Source organism: Anomaloglossus baeobatrachus, chromosome 6 (assembly GCF_048569485.1).
Source record: "Anomaloglossus baeobatrachus isolate aAnoBae1 chromosome 6, aAnoBae1.hap1, whole genome shotgun sequence".
In the NCBI taxonomy this organism is placed as follows: Eukaryota; Metazoa; Chordata; class Amphibia; order Anura; family Aromobatidae; genus Anomaloglossus; species Anomaloglossus baeobatrachus.
The window spans coordinates 520,023,097-520,047,044 of record NC_134358.1 but is presented as its reverse complement, the minus strand read 5'-3'; the positions used below and the strand labels follow the sequence as shown (position 1 = coordinate 520,047,044).

General features: G+C 46.0%; 1 protein-coding gene across 1 annotated transcript in view; it reads right to left on the bottom strand.

Moving 5' to 3' along the window:
• The window catches only part of NRP1 (neuropilin 1), a 259,574-nt gene that overhangs the window by 150,490 nt on the left and 85,136 nt on the right, over positions 1-23,948 (bottom strand). Inside the window, exon 4 of the mRNA XM_075315483.1 lies at positions 1,755-1,936. Coding sequence (XP_075171598.1) covers positions 1,755-1,936 — 182 coding nt within the window. The remainder of the gene's footprint in view (positions 1-1,754; positions 1,937-23,948) is intronic.

The following is a 23,948-nucleotide window of genomic DNA, read 5'->3' as shown; positions in this document are numbered from 1 at the left end:
CCACTATGGTCACCGACTCGTTTCTGCAGTCACATGTTGACTGCTTGCAATCACATAACATGAGTGCTTCTCGGTTGTCAGTGCTAGATCGTTAGTGGAAGGAAGAGGTGAAGAGTGTTTCATTTTTTTGTGTTTTATACCATTTGATTTTTTTTAATTTGATGGATCATCCCTTGAACCCAGTCCTAAAACGTTGAAATAAAGCTTGATTGCGGCAGTTCTTTTGGTTTTGAGAAGTCGCGTGCTTTTTTTTATTGCCAGTCACCATGCACCTCATTATCACCAAGGAGGCACAGATCTTACATGTAATAGATAACTCACTTTATTCCAGAGGCAAACGGGGATGTGAACTACATTAACAAATGATGTAATATTAACCCATTGTAAAAGAAACCATGCTGCTCTCTCTATAGGAAGCCTGAGCTAAAAGCGGAATAGACATTGGGATTCTCAATATCAATGTGAAGTTGAACTGAGCAGCTGTGTAAGCAGCAACTAGACTGGTGGGACATGGTGGGGCTCATACTGGGCTTGCCATGGGGGTGTGAGAGCGTGGGAGACAAAGGAAACTGGAAGATCCTATAGTGCAAAGACAGAACCTCAAGAAAGAACTTTTTAGTATTATTCTTCTAATCTTACCACTCGAGTGACCACAAGCTAGGGTCAGGGTCCACATGTTGGGAATGGAGCAACATTTTCACTGGTGTTCGACAGCAAAATGCAGTTCCATACAGCCATCTAATTTTTATCCATCAAGACTGCAGACTGCACCATGGATCACTCCTATTTTGTCTTCTAATTTTCATCCGGTGGCATTGGAAGATTTAAGCCACATTCCCTGGCTCCGTTTGAGAAAATCCTTATGTCTCTTAAATAGAGATGAGAGAACCAGTGGAAGATCGGTTCGGTGGGTGCAGCTAAACCGGACCTCCACGGGTTTGGACTTGACCCGAATCCCAATGTAAATCACTGATTGGCAGTTCGGGTGTCCGCAAACATAGAGCCAGCCATAAGCAGATCACTTCCATTTTTTTTATTTTTGAGTTGCATACTACATCAGGTCTCACTGTTGATACCCTCAATGTGAGCTGTTTAAACACTGCAACTGGCTAGCACTGAGCTGAGCACTGAACGTAGCCAAGTACAGTGATGCTCCCGCGAGTGGTTTGCATACGTAAAATACCCAAACTCCGAACCCAGCCTTTTTGTAAACTTGGTGTTCGGTCCAAAATCCGAATCCTGAACATCAGGTTTGCTAATCTCTACTCTTGAAGCCAGGGACAACCACATTCAATTTTATCTCTACTCTTCTATTAGCTTCCTATGGTTCACAGTCTACTTTTTGTAAGACATAATTTAAAGTGTTGTCCTAATGTGTTCTCCCACCTGATAGGTGGTAAGGCAACTGTCCAAAATCCAGAAAGTATGGTTCATGAGTCCTATTTATTCAAAGGACTTCAGAAGATTGCCTTATACCTCACTACACCCAATGTCAAATTCCACAGAAGAGTATGACTGGACAGTTCCTTTAAGCAGCAACATGTCAAGAAATTAGTGGTGGGTTGTCCCAGTTTGTAGAAATGCTACCTACGTATGCTTTGACACCACAATCAGATTAGATATCATCAATGTAATGTAGAAAAATGACTATTTGGCAATAACACCCCTCTGGCCAATTTACCCAATAATCTGCATCCATGTTGCCAAGTGTAAAGGGAGCTATAAGAGGGGATAAGTTTGACTTGGGAACTGACCTGCTTTAAAGATTTCATAGCGAATTGAGAATCCAGCTCCATGTGTTTCATAGTCTGATACAAATCTGATGAATAGGGAAGGTCCGGTGGATACCAAAGCTGATGGTGCGATCTTTCCACAATATTTGCCCAAAAGATGACCTTCTGCATTTTCCCCACTGTAGACTTCTATGTAATCGTATCTAATGAAAGGAAAGAAATGGTTAAAGTTAGTTAGATAGTTCACCACCTAGTTTTGAGACATTGTGAATGAGAAGAATCGTCATGCATTTGCCTACTGATATCATGGGTACAGCTATAAAGGGGGGCAGGCATAGTAGTTAAAGGGGTTGTCCATTACTTTTACACTGATGGCCTATCCATAGGATAGTACAAGAAAAGACCTCGCATCACCTTCCACAGGTGCTCAGGAGAAAAAGAGCTAGATAGAGAAGAATAACTCCGGCACACTGTATGTTTCCCAAAAATAAAGATATAATGGACACAGGTAGTTGATTTCAAATCCTTTTCTTTTATTTAATGTGCAAAAGTGAAAAAGTGCTGTACAAAAATAGAAAGTCCGCCAGGTAACGACGTTTCGGCCAAAGGGCCTTCCTCGTGTCGGACAGACTAAGATGGGCAGGAATCACTAACAGGTAGGGATATCAAGTATATTAATGTGCTTTTCCATTTGCACTAAGATATAAGTAGCCATAGACTGTATATGAGTCAAAACATGGTGAGTACAATTCTTTCAGTAGGTAGGTCATATGGTTCTTAGTAAGGAAAGGCTCAAATGGTCTCAGCACTTGTGGTAAACCAATGATCTCTATGTGGTTTAATAAAGAACCGCCTACAGAGTAGGTTGTCTCAGGTGGTATATATAATCCTAGTGCAGTATAGGTCTGTATAGGGTATATTTGGTAGCAGCTCACTGAGCAGCCAGGGTTCTGAGAATTGGTGTGCCAGGCTCCAGATTAAGGGGGATGTGAGATCCAGGGCAGATATATTAGAGGATTAGCCTGGGAAGGGGTCCATGGAGCATGGCTTTAAGAAGTCAAAGTAGCTGTCAGGCCTGAGCCTCTGGTGCAGTGGGAACAGACCGCGTGGTCTGTTCCCACATAGAGATCATTGGTTTACCATAAGTGCTGAGACCATTTGAGCCTTTCCTTACTAAGAACCATATGATCTACCTACTACAAGAATTGTACTCACCATGTTTTGACTCTTATACAGTCTACGGCTACTCATATATTAGTGCATGTGGAAAAGCACATTTATATACTTGATATCCCTACCTGTTAGTGATTCCTGCCCATCTTAGACTGTCCAACCCGAGGAAGGCCCTTTGGCCGAAACGTTATTACCTGGCGGACTTTCTGTTTTTGTACAGCACTTTTTAACTTTTGCACATTTAATAAAAGAAAAGGATTTGAAATCAACTACCTGTATCCATTATACCTTTATTTTTGGGAAATATACAGTGTGCCGGAGTTATTCTTCTCTATCCATAGGATAGGTCATCAATGGCTGATTGGCCATGGTCCAACACCCAGCACCCTTGTCAATCAGCTGTTCTCTGTCCCATCGGTGGGAGTAGGCAGCCGGAGATGCTGAGGTCCAGAGCTGCTGCGTCTTCTGATAGTGGCCATGGCTGGGCACTGCACATCCACCTCCTATTCTAATCAATAGGAGGCGGATGTGCAGTTCTGGGCCGCGGCCGCTATCAGAACACAGAGCAGCTCTGGGACTGAGCATTTCCAGCTCCCTGCTGCTGCCGCCAGGACCGTGAACAACTGATTGGCGGGGTGCAGGGTTTTGGACCCCGGTTGATCAGACATTGATGACCTATCCTAAAGGCCCCGTCACACACAACGAGATCGCTAACGAGATCGTTGCTGAGTCACAGTTTCTGTGCCGCAGCAACGATCTCGCCAGCGATCTCGTTATGTGTGACACCTACCAGCTATAAGACCCCTGCTGTGAGATTGGAAGTTGTTGCCGAATGGTCTGGACCATTTTCTTCAAAGGCAATGTCCTGCTGGGCAGGACGCATCGCTGTGCTTGATGCTGTGTGACAGGGTCCCAATGACCGCCGAGATCATTATACAGGTCGCTACTGCGACCTTTATCGTTACTGCGTCGTTGTAAGGCCTGACTGTGTGACATCTCACCAGCGACCTCCCAGCAACTTACCAGCAATTCTTATCAGGTTGTATCGTTGTCGGGACTGCTGGTAAGACGTTGTGTGTGACTGGGCCTTAAGGATTGACTCTCAATGTAAAAGTAGTGGACAACCCCTTTAAAATTAGGCACTGATTTCCCAGTTACGCCTATGCCATATAAGAAAACACCAGTATTATTATTGGCATACAGTTGAGGGGCTCTATTTTCCTTTGGCCAAGGAGCTTTGAGTTTCATGATGGCTCTTTATAAACAAGCATAATAAATAACATACTAGATGGGGTAGATCAGCTGAATGGCAAAAATGAAACCCAAACTTTTTGCATTAACCTTTTAGAGCTACTTAAAAAGCCATTTATAAAACCATAGATAGTGTCAAAGTCTTGTTAAAATAGAAACGTCGAAATGACAATGAAAAGTATTATCTGTTATCATCAAAGAAACCTTTGAATCTTGTGGAACATTTGTAGTTTTATATAACGTGGTGTGGCTGGAGACAAGCAGTTAAAGGGCTTTCATATCTAGATAAATACAGTACCATCATCATTCTGGTTAAGATGTAAAAACATATTTATCTCATAGATTTGGAATGCAAAGCTGGCTACAAAGTTGTGAGGGTGCCAGTCCTGCTCGTGTTTGATGATGAATTAGTAACATGACTTTCGGGGCTGCTTGGATCACGACATCATCGCAAGTATAAAAACATTATGTCATCTCAAAGAAACCATTGGAAAATTCATTTTAAAAACAACAAAGAGTATAAAATGTAATTGGTATCACATTATATTTCAGACATTGAACTGACTATGATTAAGAGTGTTGAAAGTCAATTCGATCGGCCAAGAAACTTAAGTATCCCTAGGAAACCCATGCAACCATGGGACTGAAATAAAAATTCTATATTCATGTTGTCATGATTTATAGAATATGCTGGACTGGTTTATAGAGGGAGCAGAAAGTGCAATTACCCAGTGATCTCCAAAGGTTTGGAGCCTCAATTTCCTCCATAGATGTTCCCAACACATAGGAGAACTCCACACTATATCTTTATCTCATATATCACATATATCTATATACTTTATCTCATATATATATATATATATATATATATATATATATATATATATATATATATATACACATATATATATATATATATATATATATATATATATATATATATATATATATATATATATATATATATATATATCACTATTCCTGGGATGATTCCTCATTTGGGTAAACTGGTATCAAGAAAAAGCCTGGTGACCATGTATGGATGGTTTTTGCCATGCAAGTAGCCACTGTAGGGATGTTTGCCAATGTGCTCAAGTGTTCTGGATGAGACATCACCATGTACCCTTGCGTGTAGGTGTGGGAGAGAGAACACCATTAGACAGACAGTGTAGTGACATCAATTTGGTTAGTTCTACCCCCCCAAATGCTTTATTTAGCCAATGTTATTTATAATATTGTTAATGGCAATGGTAGGGCCAGACTAGAGATGAGTGGATTGCTTCATGTAACCCTCAGCCATAGTCCAGATCAGTGTTCTCTGGCTGTGGACAGGAGCTGCTTAAATATCCTTACCCTCCAGGCTTGGCTGATGATTAGCAGGATTGATGATTACTGATAAACTAGCACTACCATGCTCAGGTGCTCAGTACTCATAACAAGCAGTCGGAAGCTCAGACGAGTTTGACTTGTGTACGGAGTATAATGGAAGTCAATGGGAAACTTGGTCATTTTTCTGGAAGACCTTCTGAAAAAATGCTCAAGTTCCCCATTGACTTCCATTATAGTTTTGAAATAGAAAAAGAAGGAATGTGCACCGCACTGCTTACCTATTTAGGACTGGAGGTAATGTAGTAGTCCCGTTCCAAACACTTATTCAGTGTGGCTCTTGCCTGGTAATTATTCTTGGCGTAACGGGTATAAACATGGATCTTATCCTGAACTGATGGATGAAGAAGTCACCTACCGGGGTGCTATTGCCCAGCTCAAGCAAGTAAGTCCATAGAAAAAAGGAAGACGGACAGCACTCTCCGGTATTATGGGACTGCTTTATTTTTTTTTTTTATTTGCTCGTGCTCCCCCCTCTCCATTCCCTCTTGTCTGTATCACCTGTTAGCATTGAAAAATAAAGCAGTCCCATAATACCGGAGAGTGCTGCCCGTCTTCCTTTTTTCTATGGACTTCCATTATAGTTGGCACACGAGTTGTGTCCATCCAAGCATACAACTGTTCTTTATGAGTACTGAGCAATCAAGCATCTTTGTGCTCACTCATCACGACTGGTAAGATGTCATTGGTGCACCATCAGATGACGTCACGCCATCAAGAAATAAGGAAGCTCCAGACATTTACACAATAGTTTATGGCTAAAGAGCACTGACTTGATCCATGGACTAGGGTTGAGGGAAGCAATCAGCTTGTCTCTTGGCCAGACCAATTTTTTTTATTTTTCAACCTTTATTTTTTTCTTGGCCATAGAGCAACCACGTAGTAGTGCCAGCAGTAGAGGTAGACTAGCTAGTGCTTAAGCCAGCCATACTCACTAAATAGCTATCTCTCCTCACTTCCCCATACATAGGGATGCTTAAGTACTGACTTGGCTGAGTGCCGTTGTGTTCTCTATAAGAGAGCTACAGCCAGATTTGTCTGGCAGTGGCATATCTTCCTGCAGTACAAAAGTATCATCCATTGAACGTCCTATCATGAAAATCCAACGGGAGAATCTTTCCTGGTCTGGCGTCTGTCAGCGAGGAGTCGTGATCGTGAGGCCCCATACCCATTAGCTAGTCAGCCGATTTTGTTGAAATCATCAGGTGACTTTTATCTAATGTGTAGGGTGGCCTCTTGGTCAAAATCTTTACACTGCTTTGGTACAAATGACTAATTATACAAAAAAAATTTCAAAAACTCATGGGCACAATATAAGCTCATGATGCTTACAATATCTATCTAGAATGTAGGGGAGATAAATATCGCAAGAATAGTGTTTTATTTTATCCATGATGCAAAAGGTGTAAAAATCAGGAAACATGATCACCTGAAAAAGTTGTGAAAGTCACAACTACTGAAGAAACATAAAACGGGTGCAGCATCCCCATGGTGAAATAAATGCTGAATAACTAGAGAGAAGGGAATAATCAGCGCTGCTGTAGGAATGGAGACCAAGAAGAACACACATCCTGGTTAGTGATTTATCATCAATGTGTTTCGGAGTAAAAGCAACTCCTCCTTCAGGACAATCACCAAAATGTCCTGAAGAAGGATTTGTTCTTACTCCGAAACGCCTTGACAATAAATCACTATTCAGCATCTGTTCTTCTTGGTCTCCATTCCTACGACAGCGCTGATTAACCCCTTCTCTCCAGTTGTTCAATAATATCTATCTAGTAATAGATATTAACTTAATTTTTGTTTGAAAAAATAGAATACTGTCATGACTATTGCTTTGCTCTGACAGGGTTAAGTCAGGTGGGAGAGGTCTGTTTGGTTGTGAATCATTCCGGGACTCTCGCTACTTTATTATTGTGTTGACTCCTCCGGGATGCTGCCAGTAATAGTTCCTGCTCTGCAGCGTGCGCACTGGTTCCTGTGAGTTTGCTCTGATCTGTCCCTCTACCAAGCTTACCTCTCCCTGAACTCCATTCCCCCCGAACTGTCTGTCTGCCCTGTCTACCTCACCCTGGTCCCATCCCGTGTCTCTGCCTCCACCCCCACCTTTGTACTTACGAGCTCTCCTGGCCTCTGACCTCGGTAACATCCCCTGACTACGGCTCTGCTCCTCCTCTGCTTCTTATGTGACTTCTGACCCTCTTGCTTCCATTTGACGTCGGCTTGCTCACTACCCTGTATTGACGTAACATCTCGGTTTGACTTTGGCTTCTCTGACTACTCTTAAGCCGGCTTTATCCACAGCGACATCGCTAGCGATGTCGCGGGTGAAAGTACCCGCCCCCGTCGGTTGTGCGTCACGGGCAAATCGCTGCCCGTGGCGCACAACATCGTTAGGACCCGCCACACATATTTACCTGCCTAGCGACGTCGCTGTGGCCGGCGAACCGCCTCCTTTCTAAGGGGGCGGTTCGTTCGCCGTCACTAAGCAGCCGCCCAATAGAAGCGGAAGGGCGGAGATGAGCGGGCCGAACATCCCGCCCACTTCCTTCCTTCCTCATTGCGGGCAGCCGCAGGTACGGTAATGTTCCTGGTTCCTGCGGTGTCACACATAGCGATGTGTGCTGCTGCAGGAACGACAAACAACCTGCGTCCTGCAGCAGCAAAGATAGTCGGGAAAGGAACGATTAGGTAAGTAATTTTGATCGTTAACGGTGTCGTTCCTGCGTTTCACACGCAACGACGACGCTAACGAGGCCGGATGTGCGTCATTAATTCCGTGACCCCAACGACATCTCATTAGCGATGTCGATGCGTGTAAAGCCCGCTTTACTCTTGTGCTAGCGACCTCTGGTTAGCTTTTGTCTTACTGCCCTTTGGAGTTCAATCTCCACTGATTTTTTGCAACCCCTAGTGGAAGCTTGACAAATACTATATCTTTACCCATGGAAATAAATATTTCTTTCTCTATCAAGTATTCAAATTGTCTCTCCAGTAAAGTAGACAAACTCTAGCACAGCACCACCTATTGGAAGTAGCGATCCTAAAAGTCACAAGTGGATTTTTAACAATCCTTTGCAATATGACTCAGGATATATAAGCCAGATCAGAATCCCAATTTGCAGACACGGTGTTTCGGGGTGCTTGCCCCTCGTCAGTGCAAAGTATGGGGGTGTCTGATCTGGCTCATGAGAAAGCTATGTGGGGACCACGGGGGACAACACTATTCTCCGTAAGGAGACTTTGCAAGCCAGTCTGGCTGCCAAGTAAGGGGACTTATAGCTGCCACGCCCCTCTAAGAAATATTCAAATTGTCTCTCCAGTAAAGGAGACAAACTCTAGCGCAGCGCCACCTATTGGAAGTAGCGATCCTAAAAGTCACAAGTGGATTTTTAACAATCCTTTGCAATATGACTCAGGATATATAAGCCAGATCAGAATCTCAATTTGCAGACACGGTGTTTCGGGGTGCTTGCCCCTCGTCAGTGCAAAGTATGGGGGTGTCTGATCTGGCTCATGAGAAAGCTATGTGGGGACCACTATTCTCCTTAAGGAGACTTTGCAAGCCAGTCTGGCTGCCAAGTAAGGGGACTTATAGCTGCCATGCCCCTCTAAGAAATATTCAAATTGTCTATCAAGTATTGGAATTCCATCAGGGACGTATGTTTGTTAATCAACAAACCATAAATTGATTTTATGAAATTGTGCTTTAACATGAATAAAAAGTAAAAAAATAAGTATCACATTTACAATAGACAGGATAACCAGTAATTAAAGTAGATATTAATTTACAATAAGTAATTGTTTCTATGATTGATATCCCGTAAGACCCACACCGAAATTAAATTATCAGCTCCATCCATTTCTTAAACAAGCACAATAATATAATTATCTCTTTGTGTTGGAAATACGTTTTCCAGCATATGTCTAATTTTTGGATGCAAAATTCATCTAGAACATCAATTTCTGACATGGTAACTATAAATTAAGTCTAGTGCTGCCACTATGAAGAACAAATATGAGATAACCCGGGACAATAAATAATTTTATCATGCGTAATGCTTCCTATAACAGCCTTGTATGCAGGTTTAAAGAGCACAAGACAAATGTTTGGTGGAGGTCCTTCGGGACCATGGCTGAGATGATATCACTGGTTAAAGTAGACAGGTAATGGGTCTTCCATGAAAAAAATAGCATTACCTCATCAACTTAATTTGTATTCCAGTATTGCTGAGCATCAAAAAGAAAGAAAAATGACACTGATGGGGTCAAGGGAATTAGCATATGTGGATTATTGAATTAACTGAACACAGCTCGATACATGTAGACCATCGTGGAGGCTCTTGGGCTTTGTGCTACCTTAATATTCCATGTTCCTGGTAATTTGTAGAAGATTGGTTGGAAGTTGAAACTATTCAGAAGCCAAGGAATAATGAGCATTCAGAATTTTCTGCCTTTTTTTTCTGACTGATACGCGCTGCACAAAGACAGTGCATCTATTATTCCTCCATAAACTAATGCTAGCTATAAAACTGGTTAAAAAAAAGTCACTTCCTGTAACTCGGTATGCTAAATGGCCAAGTTACAACTTTCCACAATCCCTTTGGCAATGTATTTGTGCAGAAAGGATATATAAATGATGTGTGTTTCATTTGTTTGGCCTCGGCTTATTAATTCTCTGTCTGGTCTCATATGTTGCTAATTTTTGAAAACAAAAATAATGTCATCAATGTGCGTCTGTCATGGATAGACAGAATGGAAAACATTAAAGGAGTTTTATATAATAGGGAATGTCATTTTATTTGGCCAAATAGCATATAGTGAAGATAAATTGGCTCAACCATCAGTCGGATTTATAGTTTGGCAAAGTGGAGAACTGCCCAAACCCCTGTTTTATAAGGGAGCCGTGAGGATAGAAAATATTCCAAAACTATATAGTAGTATATGGTAATGTTATTTTGGAATTGCAGCATTATCTGTGAACTGTATGTCGGTATTATAGCAGTATCTGCAGTTGCTCACTTTAGCTATATTTTTAAAATTCAAGATGGCTTCTTTCAGAGTATGTACTAATTGAATGCTAAATAGTTACAAGTCAAATTTATGTATGAAATAGCCAAGATGATTGTCTATAAAATGAAGGTCATCTCATGCTCAAAGCTGTAGTGGAGGGAGAGATATGGAGCCTGAAAGTCAAAAGTTCAAAACATTGTTACCCTTTTGCTCATTAGTGTATAAAGTGGATATATAATCAGAATTTAATATAAATTTAAGTCTAACTACAAGAACTTATAAGTTTTCAAGAGTCTGAGATGTTACACAGTTTTTGTACTTTGGTAATAACAGATTATTTCAAGAATCTATTCCTTCTAGAACTACCAATTAAATATGGAAAAATTTGCCCCAGGACCAAATATACCTACATCTCAGGGTTTTTCTGATTTCAGCAACCATATCCAAAAAATGTGTCAACCCCTTTTTGGCATCTGTATCCATTGATTTCCTAACATAGAAGCCTATTCAAAAATTGAGCTCTTACCTGCTGTGTCCTACTTAGGGATTAAACTATCTAAATTTGGCACCTCACAAAGTCTAATTGTCCATAATAAAAACCAAAAATTGGAAACAGTTTTAGTGAATTTTGCTTAGTTCTATTTAAAAATCCTTATTATTTTCCAATTCTTGGAATTAAAGACATGCAGAAACCAAATAAGTCTGATTCACGTTCTGCCCGTATAGACATTTCGTCAACGAGAAGACAGCAGCCCCTAAATTATGTGTGTCATGCTTACAAACAGGCCGACGCTAAAACAAGAGCTATATCCACCAGGGAGGTTTTGTTCTGGCAAGCCTGTGGCAAGATCACTCCTGCATATTTCATTACTATGCTCGTTGTGTAAGGACTGTATTTTGCTTTATATCTGGGCCAGGAGAAATTATTTGCCTTACAGTGAAAAAAAGAAAAGACAATGTCCCTCCTCAGGACTGGCAGCTAGCGACCCCTCTAGGGCCAGAATCTGTCACTCGTTCACGGTAAAATAACTAACTGAAAGGTTCACCAAGGAATCCGTCCAAGAAAGTGTTCTTTACAAAATCTGTAACAGCTATTATTGGCGGCTTAATTGTCCTTTTATTTTTGTCTCTGCCGTTCTTGTAGAGTTTACTGGAGGGCACGAGCGCTTGGGAAATGTAACACACAGCAATAATAGGAAAAGAATCGCAAGAAAAGTCTATTCAACTATCTTTGTTTAAATTTGGATCTCCCAGGTAAAGAAAACCGCCCTTCATTATAAAATGTCATATTGAGGAGAACCTTCAGGATAACTTTGATCGGGAGACTGGAATAGTTGAAAATATCATTTTTGCTGCAATTTTCTACATTTTTCCCATAATGGGAAAAGCTGAATTACGGCCACTCCATATGGACATCAGTCATGTTGATCCAGTTCATCTGCTAATAATCTAATGCAGTGTTTTTCAACTCCAGTCCCCAAGACCCACCAACAGATCATGTTTTCAGGTTTTCCTCAATCAGGTTTTCAGGATTTCCTTAATGTTGCACAGGTGATAGAATTATCCCCTGTCTAATATTAAGAAAAACCTGAAAACATGATATGTTGTTGGGTCTTGAGGACTGGAATTGAGAAACACTGATCTAATGTATATTGAGTTGCAAAGTGTCACCCGACGGCAAATATGACGGAAAAGAAGATGAGGCACATGTGTATGGGGAACTTAAAGAACACAAAACCTTCACAATACTCTACTGTATTAATTCCAGTGAGACACATAACCAATTTACTACCCCTCCTGTCCTTTATGTCATAGATCAGGGGTCCCCAACCCATTGCTCAGAAATCACATGTGGCTTGTTGACTTAAAACGTGTGGCTTGCAGCTGCTTCCAGCGTGGTAGCACCATGTCTAGCCATTGGCTATGATCAACAGGTCTCCAGATGGTGATCGTGAGAAGCCCCATATAGAAGATCAAATTTGGATGCACATTTACTGTATTGGATTTGGGGGTTTAAGTATAGTATATGTGCACCAAAAACCTCTAAAAACAATGTTATTTTCGGTTTAAGTATAGTACTCTGGAGATAGGATAGTTTCATAGTTTCATAGTTTCATAGTTTTAAGGTTGAAGGGAGACTCTAAGTCCATCTAGTTCAACCCGTAGCCTAACATGTTGATCCAGAGGAAGGCAAAAAAAACCCAATGTGTCAAATAAGCTCCAATGGGAAAAAAATCCTTCTTGACTCCACATCCGACAATCAGACTAGTTCCCTGGATCAACACCCTGTCATAAAATCTAATATACATAACTGGTAATATTATATTTTTCAAGAAAGACGTCCAGGCTCTGTTTAAATGTTAGTAGTGAATCACTCATTACAACATCATGCGGCAGAGAGTTCCATAGTCTCACTGCTCGTACAGTAAAGAATCCTCGTCTGTGATTATGATTAAACCTTCTTTCCTCGAGACGTAGTGGATGCTCCTGTGTTCCAGTCACAGGCCTAGGTGTAAAGAGGATGATACTGCCGGTGAGATTGCCAGAAACTGGATGTGATAGTGTAGTGGGAGTGTTGATGCGAGAATACCAAATCGAGGAAAGGTGCGAACCCTTGGATATCAGTTTGCCACCTAATATTGGCTGTTGCTATATCGGTAATGGGGGCTTTAAAGGGAACCTGTCACCACGTTTTTGGCGTATAAGCTGCGGCCACCACCATCGGGCTCTTATACACAGCATTATAACATGCTGTATATAAGAGCCCAGGCCGCCATGAGAACATAAAAAACACTTTATAATACTTACCTAACGGTCGCTCGGCTGGCCAGATGGGCATCTCCGTTCTCCGGTGACAGCGCCTCCTCTTTCGGCCATCTTTGTCCTCCTTCTTCTCTAGCCACGGTGCATGACGTGTCCAACGTCATCCACACTCGCCGGCATTCAGGTCCTGAGCAGGCGCACTTTGATCTGCCCTGAGCAGGACAGATCAAAGTATTGTAGTGCGCCTGCGCAGGACCGGCGAGTGTATATGACGTAGGATGTGTCTTGCACACAGGCTTCAGAAAGAGGACGAAGATGGCCGAAAGAGGAGGCGCCGGCACCAGAGAAGGGAGACGCCCATATGGCCGGCCGAGCGACCGTTAGGTAAGTATTATAAAGTGTTTTTTATGTTCTCATAGCGGCCTCAGCACTTATATACAGCATGTTAGAATGCTGTATATACGAGCCCGGTGGTGGTGGCGGCCGCAGTTTATACGCCAAAAAAGTGGTGACAGGTTCTCTTTAAGTGTCGCAAGTTTGAGGGGGTGGGAACAGGGTACTCCAGGGTGTAGGAAGGGTCTGGATGTGTCTCGCGACCCTCTCCCATAGATAAATGCCGCTCTCCATGTAAGAAAGGTTGGGGATCACTGCCATAGAGGTTCATTTTTGGAGAGTTATTTTGAAAAATGCAAATGTTTTGCAACAATGTAACAAAAACAAGTTTTATTTGCCTCTTATACAGGCTACAATGTAATAACTGATCTCACATACATACCATGCCTAAAGCCTAAAAAAAAAATCTAGAATTTTTAGCAGCAGTAATCTCTGGGAGATAATATGATTTTGCTCAAGACAGGAAATAAACAATCTTTTCTCCCCACCTCCCCAGCGTCGTATATTTATAGTTGGCTGTGCGTCGTGTATTGTGTGACGCTGTGTGGAAATAGTGAGGTATTCAGGTGCACGGAGGGCTGTATCCTCACAGATGCTCCTAATAATGCATACACAGGAAGAAATCATAATGAAATACTGTCTCTAAGGGTAACAGCATTGCTAACACAAGACGGCCTGCAAATAAGAAAACAAGAGTTCTGATGTTTTACTAACGTCTTATGGTTTGATTGTGATTTCATTCCTTATCCTATCCTCGGCTATTGCAATGAAATAAATGGTTTAAATAAAATAAAAAAGGATGCCTTCATTGGAAACAGCAGATCTCGCCCATCGGCTGTGTGTGTTACCGCGGATCAGTCCTACAATAGGGAATGAGGTTGTATTGAAACACAGACTATGGATACAGTCTCTGGAAGAAAATATTTCATGTTTCTTTAGTCTTATACAACTCCTTGAAGGAACGGGTTGTCTCATCATCTTAAATGGGTAAAATTGTAAAAGTGGTTGTAAGAACAAACAAATGTGCAATTTAATAATTATTAAAGGGAACCTGTCACCAGTTTTTCGGCCTATAAGCTGCGGCTACCACCATCGGCCTCTTATATACAGCATTCTAACATACTGTATATTAGAGCCCAGGCCGCTGTGTAGAACATAAAAAACACTTTATAATGCTCACCTAGAAGGTCGCTCCGATGCACCACAGTCAGATGGGTGGCGCCATTCTCCAGGACCGGCGCCTCCTCTTTCGGCCATATTGGTCTTCCTCCTTCTGAAGCCTGTGTGCATGACGCGTCCTACATCATACACAAAGGCCGGTATTGAGGTCCTGCGCAGGCGCACTTTGATATGCCCTGAGCAAGGCAGATCAAAGTATTGTAGTGTGCCTGCGCGGGACCGGCGAGTGTGTATAACGTAGGACGCATCATACACACAGGCTTCAGAAGGAGGATGAAGATGACCAAAAGAGGAGGCGCCGACACCGGACAACAGAGACGCCCATATGGCCGATTTCCACCATAGCGCGACCCTTATGTGAGTATTATAAAGTGTTTTTTATGTTCTACACAGTGGCCTGGGCTCTTATATACAGCATGTTAGAATATTGTATATAGGAGCCCACTGGTGGTGGCCGCAGCTTATAGACCGAAAACTGGTGACAGGTTCCCTTTAAACATGCTCTCCGTCAGGGGCTCACATATCATTGGTGCAACCTGTGCGGGCACCCAGGTGCCGGAGAGGTAAGGGGGCACATTACCACCTCCAAAGCAGGTGGAATTGTGCATTATGAAGAGCTTTTGGTCTGCCCAATATTATTCTTGCACAGGGGCACTTTTCTGTATGTGACTGCCAGTGCTTTCCATTCTCAAGAATAGAGAGATTTTTCATTTTATTCTTTACTGCTTATTGACAAGGTTACCAGTCGAAGCTGCCGTCTACCAGTGGTGGAAAGTCTCCTAGATAATGTCACGCTCCCCGGGTCCTCACCCCCGCTCCCCGGCTCACCTGCCACGCTGCCCGCTCCTCAGCCCCCGGATTCCGTCCGTCCCAGGCCCCCTGGTCCCCGATCCCGGCGCCCGACGGCTTCCCAGGACCTGGCCGGCTCTCCTGCGTCCTCCTCTCAGCCTCCTTCCCTGGCTTCTGGCACCCGGGCGGCGCGCATGCGCGTTAGGGCGCGCGCGCGGTCACTGACCCTTTCTTAAAGGGCCAGCGTCCATTAACAGGAAATGAGGTTGAACAGGTACTGGGTATAAAGGGGGTTATTGTCCAAGGGGGCGGGGCCTGATCTTCGTGTTCCCTGAGCTAGGAGTCAGGTCTCCTGGTGTTTATGTGCCTGTACTCACCTATCTCTCTTTGTAGAGCCGTACCTGCCTCGCCATCCAGTCAGCCGTATCCTGAACCCCGCACACTGTCCGTCTGCCATCTGACAGTCCGTACCATCTCGGATCCCTGCGGTGACCCGTCATCTCGCTCCTGAGGTTCCGGACCCCGCCTGATATCATCTCGGCTTCCGAACCTGAGCTACGTCACCAGGACTACCATCTGTGACTCCGTGGTCCCAGGGACTCCTCCGCTGCCTTCACTTGCACGGACTGTTCTGCTGCCCATCAGTGCTTCAGCTGCCGGACTCCCTACCACCATCTTCGAGTTCGGTCCAGTGGATCCACCTCCTGGGTCTGCCCGACCGCCCGGCCGTGACAGTAAGATCAGGCCATGGATCCCGCTGCAGCACTAGCGGCCTTGCAAGAGGAACTCCAACGTCAGCATGAAGTCCAGACCCGCATGTTGCAATTTATGACCTCCGTGGACACCCGCCTGTACACGTTACAAGCATCAATGACGCCTGCGGCACCCAGGTCCCCAGCTAGGCAAGCCATGGCTCCCGCACCAGTGGCAGCCTCTTCAGATGCTTCCCGTCTCCGTTTGGCGTCACCACCTCGTTATGCTGGAGATCCCAAGACCTGCAGGGGCTTCATAAACCAGTGTTCCCTTCATTTCACGCAGCTGCCACATCTGTTCGCCTCTGACCAAGCCAAGGTCGCCTTTATAATGTCTCATCTGGAGGGCGAGGCGCTGGCGTGGATGAACCCCTTGTGGGAGAAGGAGGACCCCATGACCAAGAACCTTCAAGACTTCCTGCAGGCCTTTCGCAGCACCTTCGACGAGCCGGGACGCGCCTCTGCGTCTGCTTCATCCCTCCTCCGCCTACGTCAAGGAACACTGACGGTGGGCCAATATGCCATCCGTTTCCGTACTTTGGCTTCTGAACTCGGGTGGAATAATGAGGCCCTGACAGCCGCCTTCTGGGAAGGACTCTCGAGTCGCATCAAGGATGAGTTGGCGGGCCGTGACGTTCCCTCCACCCTAGATGCCCTGATTGCCCTAGCCACTCGAGTGGACATTCGTTTCCAGGAACGCTCCAAAGAGCTGTATCGTGAGAGACGTGCAGTACGGCACTCCCCTCCTCCACAGAAGTCCTCTGTGCCTCACTCATCAACAGCTGGGATTCCTGTCCACGAGCCCATGCAGGTTGACCGAGTACGACAGTCTGACCAACGTAGAGCAGAGCGGCTCGCCAAAGGCCTCTGCTTTTACTGCGGAGAGGGCACTCATCTCTTACGCTCCTGTCCGGAAAGGCCGGGAAACTCCAAAGCCTAGGGTTGGTAGGAGAGGCCACCCTAGGTGCTGGGACTCTCTCAGACCCAGTTATGTGGACGGTACAAGTGTCAACAGGAGAGACGCGCTTCACGGCTGAGGCATACCTCGACTCCGGAGCAGCAGGCAATTTTATCCAGCAGGCCACGGTGGACAAGTACCAGCTGCCTGTTACTCCACTCGATAAGCCCCTAGTGATTGCCTCGGTGGATGGGAGACCCCTCTCTGATACCATCTCCTGGATCACCAAGCCGGTGGAATTGCGTATAGGTGCTCTGCACACCGAGAACATCGCTCTTTACGTCCTTCCACACATGTCCCATCAAATCCTGCTGGGACTTCCTTGGTTGCGGACACACGAACCATCAGTCAGCTGGGGTACTGGCGAAATCACTCGTTGGGGCTCTGCCTGTCATGAGAGATGTCTAAAGTCCCTACAACCAATCCGACGTCCCCCGGCTCCAGAGAACCTACCGGAACTGCCCTCGGCCTATTGGTCCTTCGCGGACGTTTTTGACAAGAAGGAGTCTGAGGTACTTCCGCCACACCGTCCCTACGATTGCGCCATCGACCTGCTCCCAGGAACAACACCACCTCGAGGACGGATATATCCGTTGTCTCCAGCTGAAACCAGGGCCATGTCCACATACATCACGGAAAGCCTGGCAAAGGGATTCATCCGGAGATCCTCCTCTCCTGCGGGAGCAGGCTTCTTCTTCGTTAAGAAGAAAGAGGGTGACCTTCGCCCATGCATTGACTACCGGGGCTTGAATCAGATCACCATAAAAAACAAGTACCCCCTACCGCTCATCCCCGAATTGTTCGACCGGCTCAGAGGAGCCCGTGTGTTCACCAAACTGGATCTTCGGGGTGCCTACAACCTAGTTCGTATCCGCTCTGGGGACGAATGGAAGACCGCATTTAATACTCGCGACGGGCACTACGAATACTGCGTGATGCCCTTCGGTCTGTGTAACGCTCCTGCCGTATTCCAAGAACTGGTGAACGACATTTTCCGGGACCTCCTCTACCTCTGTGTAGTAGTTTATCTGGATGACATCCTTGTCTTCTCTCCGGACCTCCAGACCCACAGAGAGAACGTAAAGCTGGTTCTACAAAGACTGAGAGAGAATCGTCTCTACGCCAAATATGAGAAGTGCGTCTTTGAGCAGTCTTCTCTTCCTTTCCTGGGATACATCATCTCGGGTACTGGGTTGCAGATGGATCCAAAGAAGGTCTCCTCCATACTCAACTGGCCTCCTCCTTCTGGACTGAAGGCAATCCAACGGTTCCTGGGATTCGCCAACTACTACCGCCAGTTTATCCCGCACTTCTCCGCCCTGACTGCTCCTCTCTCCGCTTTGACCAAAAAGGAGGCTAAACCAAAGGACTGGTCACCTGCGGCCGACGCCGCGTTTTGCTCTTTGAAGCGAGCTTTCGCCTCCTCTCCTGTACTCCACCGACCGGAGTTAAACCGCCAGTTCACCTTGGAGGTGGATGCCTCCTCCTCAGGAGCCGGAGCAGTGCTCATGCAAAAATCCTCCTCCGGGAAGATGGTGACTTGCGGTTTCTTTTCTAAGAGCTTCTCAGCACCTGAACGGAATTACACCATCGGTGACCGAGAATTATTGGCGGTCAAACTAGCTCTGGAGGAGTGGCGTTACCTCCTGGAAGGAGCAGTGTACCCCGTGACCATCTACACGGACCACAAGAACCTGGAATACCTGCGGTCCGCTCAGCGACTGAACCCACGGCAAGCCAGGTGGTCCTTATTCTTTGCCAGGTTTGACTTCCAGCTCCACTTCCGACCCGCGGACAAGAATGTACGCGCCGATGCCTTGTCTAGGTCCCTCATGCCCATGGAGCAGGAGGAAGAGACTACCCAACCTATCATCCCTCCTAGCAAGATTGTTCCGGTGGCTCCCGTCACTCTGGCCCAAATACCACCCGGGAAGACCTATGTCTCGGAGACCGACAGGCTAAAAGTGTTACACTGGGGTCATGCCTCAAAAACAGCCGGCCATGCAGGCCAGAAGAGAACATGGGGTGCGATTGTACGCCATTACTGGTGGCCATCCCTTCGCACTGACGTCGCCGCCTTTGTCTCTGCCTGTTCCTCTTGTGCCAGGAACAAGACGCCCAAACACCTGCCCTATGGCCGTCTTCTGCCTCTACCGATACCCTCAGTTCCGTGGCAACACATAGCTATGGACTTTATTACGGACTTGCCATTGTCATCCGGACACACAGTCATATGGGTCGTGGTGGATCGGTTCTCTAAAATGGCCCATTTCGTCCCTATGGCTGGACTGCCCTCTGCTCAGGAACTCGCGGACGCCTATATACAACACATCTTCCGCTTGCATGGCTTTCCATTACACATCGTATCAGACAGAGGAACTCAGTTCACTTCCCGCTTCTGGAGGGCTCTCTGTAACCATCTGGGAGTGACTCTGGACTTTTCATCTGCATACCATCCTCAGTCTAATGGCCAGGTAGAGAGGGTCAATCAAATCTTGACCTCTTTCTTACGTCACTACGTCAATGCCCATCATGACGACTGGTCCGCCCTTCTACCTTGGGCTGAATTCTCCCACAACCACCACTTCAGTGAGTCGTCCTCCAGCTCTCCCTTCCATGTTGTTTACGGGCTTCAGCCTTCCATCCCATTGCCTGTATCCCCCTCTTCGGATGTTCCTGCTGCAGATACAGTAGCCCGTGACTTTGCAAACATTTGGGACTCTGTCAAATCGTCCCTTGGGCGTGCTTCCCTGCGGATGAAAAGACACGCCGACAAGAGACGTCTGGACCCTCCGTGTTTCTCTCCTGGAGACCTCGTCTGGCTTGCTTCCCAGTACGTCCGCCTGAAGATACCATCATACAAGCTGGGTCCTCGCTACATTGGGCCGTTTAAAGTCCTCAGCAAGATCAATGAGGTTTCCTACAAGCTACAGCTCCCGGCCACGATGAGGATACCCAACTCATTCCACGTCTCCCTGCTCAAGCCGGTTATCCTTGGTCCCTTCTCCGATGCTGCCAGTCCGGCCCCTCCACCTATTGCCGATGACGACATCTATGCGGTAAGGGATATCGTGGCCATGAAGACCGTACGTGGTCGGCAGTTCTTCCTGGTGGACTGGGAAGGGTATGGTCCTGAGGATAGGTCTTGGGAGCCCAGGGAGAACGTGGGCACTCCTCTTATCCGTGCCTTCATGTCCCGGTTGCGGGGTGGGGGGCGTGGGGGGGGGGGTACTGTCACGCTCCCCGGGTCCTCACCCCCGCTCCCCGGCTCACCTGCCACGCTGCCCGCTCCTCAGCCCCCGGATTCCGTCCGTCCCAGGCCCCCTGGTCCCCGATCCCGGCGCCCGACGGCTTCCCAGGACCTGGCCGGCTCTCCTGCGTCCTCCTCTCAGCCTCCTTCCCTGGCTTCTGGCACCCGGGCGGCGCGCATGCGCGTTAGGGCGCGCGCGCGGTCACTGACCCTTTCTTAAAGGGCCAGCGTCCATTAACAGGAAATGAGGTTGAACAGGTACTGGGTATAAAGGGGGTTATTGTCCAAGGGGGCGGGGCCTGATCTTCGTGTTCCCTGAGCTAGGAGTCAGGTCTCCTGGTGTTTATGTGCCTGTACTCACCTATCTCTCTTTGTAGAGCCGTACCTGCCTCGCCATCCAGTCAGCCGTATCCTGAACCCCGCACACTGTCCGTCTGCCATCTGACAGTCCGTACCATCTCGGATCCCTGCGGTGACCCGTCATCTCGCTCCTGAGGTTCCGGACCCCGCCTGATATCATCTCGGCTTCCGAACCTGAGCTACGTCACCAGGACTACCATCTGTGACTCCGTGGTCCCAGGGACTCCTCCGCTGCCTTCACTTGCACGGACTGTTCTGCTGCCCATCAGTGCTTCAGCTGCCGGACTCCCTACCACCATCTTCGAGTTCGGTCCAGTGGATCCACCTCCTGGGTCTGCCCGACCGCCCGGCCGTGACAGATAACAAGTGCAGAGATTACAACTAGAGATGAGTGGACCCGTGGAAGTTTGGGTTCACCGAGTTCAGACGGACTTTAGGTAAAGTACAATTCAGACCCTGGACTTGACCTGAACTTGTTTCCGGAGCCTGAGGCTCATTGGAAGTCAATGATTGGGCAGGTCGACTCTCCGTTCAACATACAGCCAGCCATAAACAGAACACTTTTGGAGGAGGGAGGGTGGGAGGGTTATTTTTTTCGAACACACTACATCCAAAAACATTGTTTTTACCCCCAGTGAGAGCCATTGAGAGACTGCAAACAGCTCACACTGGGCCGAGCACCGAGCGTGCCCAAGCATCCCGATGATTGATCGAGTGGATTGCATACACTCAGCACCCGAACTCCAAACTGAGTTAAATGAAAAATCTTTATGTTCAGTATGAACCCGAGCTTTACAGTTCAGGTTCGCTCATCTCTACTTACAAGCTCTTTGTTATAGAGATTGCAAGCATTGTCCTTAAACAGCTAGCGTCATTACCCGTGCCCTGCTGATGCAGAAGAAATACTGCCTGTGTTTGAAGCATGGTAGAGCACAGAGCTCAGGCTAGTGGTATAACCATGTATAAATCATTCAGGAGCACGCTGCCCCCAAGAAGGAGGAGACTGGGAGGCAAGGGAGCAGTGCACTCCTGCTCAACAGGATGAGAAAGCTCTTTAATGAATAGTGAAGACTTCTTTCTAAATCTCATTAATTAGCAACAGCAAAGAGCTTCTAAAAAAATCATCTCTCGCTCTGAAGCTTTTTTTTTCCCCCATATGTTATTTAGACAGTCCATTGATTTGAATGAGCACCATGTTCCTCAGTACACACAACATTGTTGGTTATAAGTGACCTAGTGACAAAATGTATAGGTCTTTTTTCAACCTATATAACTATATGTACATATGTATATATAACTATGTGTAGCACTGGCGTCTCTTCAGAGATGCTGACTTACTCACCACCCCAGCCGGGTCACCTCCTTCCCTGCACTTCCACGGCCATCCACATGTGCTGCTGCCTCCTTCCCCTCCCAGGCCCTGTACATGCTGCACAGGGTTCCCAGGAGTGCACATAGGACACAAGCATGCACACCGGCCCTCTTCTTAAAGGGCCGGCGTGCCATTTCCCGGAAATGCCTCTCAGCCTATGGCTGAGAGGCACTGTGTATTTAAGGCAACGTCCCATTAGGGGAGGTGCCTGTGCAACACCTTTAGTTAGTCAGTCAGTCAGTCTGCTACCTAACTAATTGTCAGGTCCTAAGCTCCTGTCCTGTTATCCCTGTGTCCGTTTCCAGTACTTGCCTTCCCATACCTGTCTATCCCTGTTGTGCCCACCAATCCTGTCTGTACCCACCCAGCCAGTCTGCCTCAGTCTCCCCACCTGTACCTGTCTATATCTGAGCCCATCACCTGTCCTGGGGGTCAGCTGCCACAGTCCCGGTCACTGCCCTGGGAGGGGTACCTGGCATCTGCCTCACGGTGAGTGTTTAGTTAAGCCCCTCCCACTACAGGGTAAATCCAGGTAATCCCTGTGGTCCAGTGGGTTCACTAATCCCACTCGCTGCCCCTATACCAGCCGCGAGCGCGTTAAACCTTGTAATGCATCATTTCTCCAGATGTGGTGCTTTAGTAGAACAGAACAATTGCTGCAGATGACTATGGTTCATTATGATGAGCCGATCGTCAGCGCTTCCACATTCTCACAGTATATTGTAAGAAACAAATATTCTTCTCTTTAAAGAATTATAAAATATTTAAAAATAATATATTCTACTAAATTTTACAACTCCTATGAGCATTCCTATTAATCACGTACAGTCAAAACTCAGAGATACATGGACATCACACCGTCAAGCGTGGCTCCACATATAAAAAGCTTTTCATGGCTGAGTTACAATACTATCCAAACACTATACCAGCATTTATAAGTCCCCGTTTCAAAACAAAAGGGAAAAAAATAATAAAGCGAGGAGGCTGATATGATTTCCATATGAAATGATGTTCTGTAATAAGCTCATTCAGATGCAGGCAAAGTTTCATTCGGAAAACAAATGCCTGTATATCAAGTATGTGTTTACCTTCCGTGCCAGAATGAAATACATACAGTATGTCTCCGCAGTCTGTTCCAGTAAATAATACGGTTCAGGAGAGGGTCTCCAGCAGAACCATCTGGGCAGGACTAAGTACAGAGCCTCAAAAATGTCTAATGAGATGGAAAGATGCACTGTTGTGTTCTCCGCAGAGAGTTGTACATAGCGCATGCGGGATCCATGTATTGAGACTCTAAAAACACCACAGTACACTTCCACATACATTCAGAAAAACATTTACATTTTCCCAACCAGTTATCCTGGACCTGACAAGCTGACAATGATTCTAATCCTGGTCAAACCAAGATAAAAAGTACTTAGAAAAGAGTACATACTTAAGGAGTCATGGGAGTGGAGCAATTCCTCTTAAGAGTCCAGCTGGCCAATTCTCCTTTCCTATTGACTGATGTCCCACAAGCTAGGTAGAAGTGACTTGTATTGGTCTTAAAGGGGTGTTCCACTTTTATTTTTACTTA